Source organism: Bufo bufo, chromosome 2, assembly GCF_905171765.1.
Source record: "Bufo bufo chromosome 2, aBufBuf1.1, whole genome shotgun sequence".
NCBI classification, from domain to species: Eukaryota; Metazoa; Chordata; class Amphibia; order Anura; family Bufonidae; genus Bufo; species Bufo bufo.
In genome coordinates this window covers 401,054,700-401,063,032 of record NC_053390.1, presented here as the reverse complement: position 1 = coordinate 401,063,032, position 8,333 = coordinate 401,054,700, and the positions used below count along the sequence as shown (strand labels likewise).

Below are 8,333 nucleotides of genomic sequence, written 5' to 3'. Positions count from 1 at the left end.
TAAAAAAAATGGAAAGTGAGCCCGGTCAGTATGTGGCGGTCTTGAACTGGTTAAATGGTTAAATACTAGTAGATACATGTTTCTATGTAATTATAGACATGTCCACTAGATGGAGATCAAGTTGAATGATACAGACACAATGCAATGATTCCTTGAAAGTAAATTGATTTTCCAGCTGAGCACATCCAACTTTCTCTTTCTTACCATCCAATAGTCAGTCCTAGGGGAGAAATTACAGCAGCAACAGCAAGAACAGCATCGCATCTGGCTGTGTATCGCAGGCACAGCACCATTTCTAAAAAGCTCCCCTGAGACCATTAAGTAAATACCTTGAACTTGGATGTAATAATTTGCTTTGCTATGAAAGGCTTCAAATCATTTCTTTTTCTGTTGCATCTCATTGGGAGCTTAATGGTAAGTGCATATATTATGCCTAAACTTTATTTGCTGTATATTAATTATAATACTTAGAACCATATACTGTTTTTAGGCACACAACAGTAAATGAGACAATTGTGTTGATTTTTTTAAAATTATTATTATTATATATTTTTTTTCCATTCTTATTAAACACTTGTTAAATCACATCTCCTGGCAGAGTTCTGTTTTTTTTTCTTAGATATTCAATCTTTGTTGGTTTACTTTGCTTCTTTAAAACATTGATTTACCAGACTCGCATTTTGCTGACAAATAAGTAAAATAGCTTCATTTAGGGCCTTCATTTCCCGATTATTCCCACAAATGATCGCGTGGTATACAGACGGGAGCAATAAAGTGTGTTACATCTGCAAATATTGGATTTTTGATACATTTTCAAAGCACATTTTATCTATAAAATACTGGGTTGAATTTAACATTGGAATTAAAGTCATTTATTTTTGTATTGATTTAGGTCATCATAATGTCGAATGCAGCTCAAGGATGGCATGACTTGGACAACACAGAATATGACTGCTGGCCACTGGAAAAGCCTGATGAATTGAATATGATCGACTGTGGAGGTAAGGAATGAATTTAGGAAGTTGGTGACATTAATGAGCAATGGGAAGTGTGAATGTGCAGAATTGTTTTCTTCCAGCAGATGCCCAACTCTGTGCCCTGTAATTCCACATATCGATGCCTGAAACTGGTCACTAAAAATTACCCTACGCCTAGTGCTTTGATTTTGCCCATTCAGGCACATAACTCACGTTCGCCTTTCCTAGAAATATAACTCTACATCTTTCTACCAGTTTGGAGCCACTTTAAAAATTATATTGAGAACTGAATCATTTGCAACTAATACAATGTATTATTATATTAATGGAATAACTTTCCTTGCAAGTGAAGGCAATCTGGTAATAACCCTGCAAGGCTATGGAGAATTTAAAACTCTGTCATTAGTGAAAAGCCAGGGTGGAGTTACAAAAATATTTGCCCCCTTCCAGAGGTGTTTTTTTTTTAATTACATTTCATTATAATACGGCTTCCAGTTTCTGATTTTCTATATAAAAAATAGACAACCTGAATCAACACTTATGCACATATTTACTTCTGAAAAAGGTAACTTTTCCTGGAAACCTAATCAAAGGTGCACTGTAGCAGCAATAATGCTGATTATTAATACTTATAATTTAAAGAGGTTTCCCCATCTGGACATGCATGGCATAGCCACAGGAATAGGAGCAGCGGAAATGAGTGAGCGCCTAGAAGTGAAAATTATACATTTTTTGGGGTGGAACGGACATACGGATGCGGACAGAACATGGAGTGTTGTCCGAATTTTTTGAGGACCCATTGAAATGAATAGGTTTGCATGCAGTTCGCAAAAAATACGGATCGGATGAGGACCAAAAATACGGTTGCGTGAATGGGGCCTTAGAGTCGGGACTTTAATCCTCCTGCCTCCCCTGCTCCACTGCCATCTCTTCACTAATACATGCCCCATTATTCTTTTGATGATGCAATGAAACAATATCCTGCTCCAACTTAGATTTCATGACAACAGAGAAGATGGCAGCTGTAATGCAACCTTCCTTTGATGTTACTAACCACCCCCACACACTCACACACACACACCTCTGCTTATTACTAATGTGTGCATACAGTCTACTGTACTCAAAGGAAGTCAATCAAGAAAATTCCATCTCCAGCCCCAATTGTCTCTAGATGCTAGAGGTCGTCATAGAATTGTACTACCCCTTTAGGTGAAGCAAGTGATGGCAATCCAACACGAATGAGGGTGGTTGCAATCCGCAGTTCTTAAATAAAATTCTTAACCAGTTCAGAAAGTCTAAGCATCTTCAGAAAATTATCTGTCTGGATGTATAGTCATGCTACGTTTTCATCCAACTTATATTTTCTATAGGTCTGGAGATGGCATGGGTGCTCCGGCCTCCTGCAAAAGTGTATAGCGGAGAAACCTTTAACGTCATCTACTCTGTGTCAGCCTCTGATGACTTTTATGTGTATGCAGTGGCAAACGGAATCCTATCACACAGGTAGACATCTTCATCATTTGTATCTTTTGTATGTATATTCATCAGTATAATGTAATAGATATGAAGTAATAACCATGTACACCTTTCACTAATAAATACATATGTTCAATGATGGCATACTCTTATTTTTTTATCTCAATATTTCATCTATAAAACACGCTCTTACATTTTCACTGCTGTTTGGTAATACATGTTGATCTATAATGTGTCCACATTTATTGAGGGAATACTTTTATGGCATATTAATTTGGTCCCCTCTGCATTAGACTATATGGATGGATCATTGTAATCTCTATGTGATGACTGTAAATGCAAAAGCCATATTATAAAGATTTCTTGTAAATTATGTTTATTTAAAATATATACAAGCAATCAGTAGCATCATAAATCAAAATTTACTTGAGTTACAACACTCAAATTGATACAAAATAACATTGTAATACGAACAAAAATCCTATACATGATGTAGCATCATATGTGGCATATAATCAAAAAAAACAAAAGGTAAAAAGGAAGACAAAACAAGGAAGGAAGGGGAGGGTGAGGGGAGAGTGAAATAGGGAAAGTAGGGGAATAGGAGATCAGTCAGGCATCACTTCACCTTAATCAGGCTAACACCCAAGTGGACTATGAATTCAGCAATAACGAAGAAGAAGAAAAAAAAAAAAAAGGCTGAAATTAAAGCAAGAACTTTATAAAGATTTCTAATGCAAATATAATATCTGTTTGCAAAATATTTATGTAGACATTTCAGAGAAGTGGTAGTTTTAAATTTAAAAGGAGAAAGAATTGTGGCTGCAATGCTTCTTTCCTGCACACCAGTGCCATGTATGCCAGGTAACCACTCCGAACTATGTAGCCATAGGTTTTTGTATACCACTGTATTATAGGAATATATTGCCTTATGTAATATGGCATCCAATAAAGCAGGGGTGGACAACCTTTTATTGTTGGGGGCCACATTGTCAGCCTGAACCAATTCCAAGGGCCGTAAATAAAACTTACAGGGGTATTACCAACTGAAATACTATATTTATGGCATATTGAACATAAAGTATATACCATTAATGTCTAGTTACACTTCTAGTACTCCCATCTAATGGGAGAATACATGAAAAATACCCCAGATGATTGGGGGCTGCACAGAATGGTATAGAGGGCCGCATGTGGCCCCCGGGAGGCAGGTTGTGCACCTCTGGAATAAAGCATGTCATGTTTTTTTCACTCTGATTCATATGGAATTCAGCACAAAAAAATCTCTGTAAGTCTCTATGTGAAATTAGAAGCAAACAAAGGAACGGTATGGCATCTTTGAAATTTTTGTGTAGTACAGAGCCACAATATAGATGCATACATAGGATCGAATAGTCATCAAGTCAAAATAATTGTCTGACAGATTATAGATGCAGTACCCTAGAGCAGGGGGGTACTTGCAAATTGTTTATTTCATTTATGTTATGTCATTTTATGCTCTGTATACCCAGTATGGTAATGTATGGGAGTGACAGAGTTAACCACAGCCCCTAGGGAAGCTGAAGTGTGGACTGTTAGCTCCACCCATAGCTCAGTCTAGGGAGACTAGTATTAGCAGGGAAGGAGATAGGAGGAAAAGTCTATGTACTCCTCAGTACTAGGTCTCAAGACACAGAGACTAACCACCTCTTCATGATCTACCAAGTGAGTGGAATACTGCTAAGATAACATCCACACTTAGAAACAGTATCTTACCAAAAGTATTACTGCCAGCCTCAGATTCTGCAGAGGGAGAGTGAACTAGTACATTGAATGTAAACATGTCCTATGTATATACCCATACAAAACCATCTGGGGGAAGATTTGCACTGTACATTGTTGGAACTGTGTTCTGAGAGTACTACAACCCTCATTTTGCACTACCGTAAATAGAAACATTTATTTTCTTAAATCTGGTCTGGTTACTGACTCCTACACCACCACCTAGACACCTGGTTACTTACTTTACAACGTACTGGCCCTAGGGTGCATTTCACCATTATATACTTTCCACAATCACTCCTATCCTCCATTCCAGCTTCTCAGGGGCTTGCTGCATAGATACATGTGAAAACGCAACATTCTGAGCAACTGACTATTTTAAAGGATTCTCTGGGAATAATAACTTTTTATCTAAAGCCTGCCTCCGTAAAACCAATAACTAGTTTAATTCAGGCCCCTGAGTTGTCATCTTGTCGACATATATTTTCTCCATCTCTTATCTGTTACTTTTTAGTTCTAATTTATTCTGGCAAATAAGGGTGACAAGACAACCAACAAGGGAGCCATTACAACCCCAACTTCCGTTGTTACATATAGTAACTTAGCAAAACTGCTATTCAAGAATGTGTAAGAGTGGAGAACCTGTAAAGGAGCTTTAATGGTGAACATATTGGTTGTCCATGAATGAATAGAATTAGTATTACCTTGACAAAAGTAGGCCATGCATTAATTATTTCTTCATCACAATAGGAGGAAATGCTCTTTAGTACTATGATAATAATAAGAGCTCATCAAATAAATATATTACAATTAAATAATTTCCTTTTGTATGTGAATAAGGGATGCTGAGTCAGCAAAAAGATTTTGTGAGGAGCAAGAATGTCCTGCCAATTGGAAAGATACAAATGGAGAAAACTGCTGTATTCATCATGCTAATATCCACTCCTGCCCTATAACTTTTATGGTAAGTGGACCGAACTTTGATGATCCAGAATTCTAAAGGCTACCTGTCAAAAATAGTATGTCTATCATGTTTCCTATCATCATTTTTAGAACTAATTCAAGAGTGCAGTTTTGTAGATTTTAAATGTTTATTTTATTCATTTAGGGGAATGGTGGAATTTGTGGTCCATGGATACCAGATGATGGACAGATATTCACACACACCTTATCTGTCTCTGGACAAATGACACAAGGGAACTGGTCTGCAAAGGTACACTAGTGTACATCACTTAATATGATTACTTTTAAATAACTATTGCCATCCATGGGCATAGCTATAGGGGGTGCAGAGGTAGCAGTCGCTACCGGGCCCAGGAGCCTGACAGGGCCCAAAGACCCTTGTGCCGCATAATAAGACACACAAAGCACTGAGGGAAGGGGGGCCCAAGCTGAACTCTTGCACCAGGGCCTATGAGCCGTTAGCTACGCCCATGCCATCTATTGTCCTATACTTATTAACAAAGAATAACACGATAAAGAGTTGTTGGAATCAAATCAAACTTTATATGTGTTAATGTAATGATGATATATGTAAGTGATTACAATATTAGGCTAGTTTCACACCTGAGGCACAGCATTCTGGTTGGCTGTTCCTACTTTCCGCGTGAAGTGGTTTTTGTCCAGCCGATTCCAGGCATTCTAATGCTGGAACAGCCTGATAGGTCCGGGTGAAAATTCTGTGCAGGAACAGTCCGACTGTACCACACATGTGAAAGTAGCCTTAGGGAAAAGCATAAGTTTATTGAGGAAAACTGTGCACCGTGTTGGGTTGCCTCTAGCCTGGATATAAGATGAGATACAGTGGGACATACAGGTTCAATATAGTATTCTGTGACAATTTGTTAACAGATGTTGCAGCAGAGCCTGTAGATCCTGCACACCCTCAGGTTATCGAAGCTGGCATCCCAGCTGGTCCCATAAATGTTTGGTTGGTGATTAATCTGGCTAAGAAAGTGTTGCAATCTGGCAGAGACATTTTTTGGAAACCCTTGCTGTGTGTGGTTGAGAATTAGCCTACTGAGAAATGCCAGTTGGAAGCCCTATCATGAGAAGCAACATGTGGTCACAGGATGTCCTGCATATATCTCTGAGCTGTTAGTTTCCCTGGTATCACTATTAGCGGTGACCGTTGTATGCAATGGCTCACCAGATCACCACACCAGTTGTTGGGGCAGTGTGTCACTCCACTGCAAGCAGCATTGAAGAGCTCACCATGAGGCCTCCATACTCAAACTTGACCATAATCTGATGCCAAAGAGAACCTAGATTTATTGCTAAAGAAAATATGCCTCCAGTCAGTAGTAATCCAGATTTCTTGTTCACAATACCACTGCAAACAAAGATGATGGTGACTGGCTGTCAACGGCACTGCATGTGATGGCCACTGTGACACGAAATTTTCTTCTGCTAAGCAGAAAATGGTCAAGGCAGAGAAAGGGGTGTGTAATTAAGGTGCCACCTGTGTCTAGATGATGGACAGTGAAACTGTGGGAGTTGTTCGTGCTTGTCAGCAGATGAAATGATCCTCTCTACTAATGGTCTGTCTGGGCCCTCCGGAATCAATTCACTGTGTGTGTAAGCCCTCTTGTAACCATTGCTCCCGATACCTCCAACTGGGTCAGAACAGCCTAGATGGGCATTTCATTGACTTCATACACTTCCCAAAAGTACCCTCTAAGGACCTTTTTAAAAGCTGGTGAAGCACTTTTATGCTCTCTTGTGGAAATACCCAGTTAAACCACACCTTTAGAAAATGACCTGTTTTTTTCATCCCTCTAAAAAGAATTGAAAAGTTAATCTGTAAGTTATGTGTAGTGATGAACGAACATCGGCGGGGATGGATTGCGAAGGCGATCGCGCGAACGCGATCAAATGTTTGCGAACCACAAGTTCTCGGCGAGCCCCATTCACTTTAATGGCAGGCGAACCTGAAAAACTTTCAGGTCATATTTGCAGCCACCAAATACTTAGTAGATGTGTACAAATAGTCCACAACATGGACAGTGACATATTAGAGGGGGATCAATGACAAAAATTCCAACAAAAAATATGTATCTTAATCAGGGGACATTTTTATGTGTCTTAAAAGGAAATTCTCTGAAATGTGCCCCTGTTGGAGTCTAGAAAATTTATATTTTAGGCCACAGGATTATGGCCAAAGAAATTGTGATTATGTGGCTCGAGGTACATTATGCGGTCACTGAATACCAATTCTACTGTAGGCCATTTTTTTTTTCCACTTTTTTGGGCGGGCAACTGGTATATCACATCAGTAGAAATTATTAGTTCCAATGTCGTTTGTCACTTTCAAAACCGCAAACAAATGCTGCACTACCCAAATGCACTATATGGAAAGTATATTATTGGTATATAACACCCCTGCTTCAATCAGTTTTTTTGGGGGGCAACTGGTAAATCCCACCAGTAGAAATTATTTGTTCCAATAGTGTTTATCCCTCTAACTAGCTGCAGTATCGCGGCAGAACCGCACACAACTGCTGCACAATAAAATTCTATGTTAGAAAGTATATAATAAGTATATTACACCCCTCAGTATGTCACACCTATCGATAGCACACCTATATTAGTCCTTAAAAGGACTTTTGTGGCCCTATTAGCTAGCGTTTGGTGTCCCTGCTCCACACAGCAACCTCTCCCTACACTGGCAAAAGACTGAATGTAAAATGGCGGCCAGATCGGGTTTATTTATAAGGTAGGGGGTATGTCAATGTGCTGAAACGTCTCAATTGGCTGTCCTGTACCACCTGATGGATGTGTCATGGGTCAAAGTTCTTCACAATGTAAAAGAATATGGCGGGCGCGAATATCGCCATATGTTCGGTGAATCGCAATCGTGCAAAGTTCGCCGCGAAATGACCGCCAGGCGAACCGCAAGGCCATCTCTAGTTATGTGTACCCCAAAGTGGTGACATTAAAAACTACAACTTGTCCTGCAAAAAAGCCCTCCTATGTCTACATTGACAGGAAAATAAAAATGTTATAGCTCTTGGAAAGGGATTTGTCACTTCAGTAAGTGGCATTCCTCATGTAGAGAAAGCTAATACAAGGCACTTACTATTGTACTGTGATTCTCCATATTGCCTGCTTTGCTGGCTG

General features: G+C 39.2%; 1 protein-coding gene across 1 annotated transcript in view; it reads left to right on the top strand.

Annotated features, from left to right (window-relative positions):
• The first annotated feature begins 901 nt into the window (after nt 1–901).
• Nucleotides 902–8,333, top strand: part of LOC120990897 (atrial natriuretic peptide receptor 1-like) — a 106,961-nt gene continuing 99,529 nt past the window's right edge. The window contains exons 1-4 of the mRNA XM_040419783.1: nt 902–1,001; nt 2,348–2,480; nt 5,055–5,178; nt 5,323–5,427. Of these exons, the coding sequence (XP_040275717.1) occupies nt 902–1,001; nt 2,348–2,480; nt 5,055–5,178; nt 5,323–5,427 (462 nt within the window). The remainder of the gene's footprint in view (nt 1,002–2,347; nt 2,481–5,054; nt 5,179–5,322; nt 5,428–8,333) is intronic.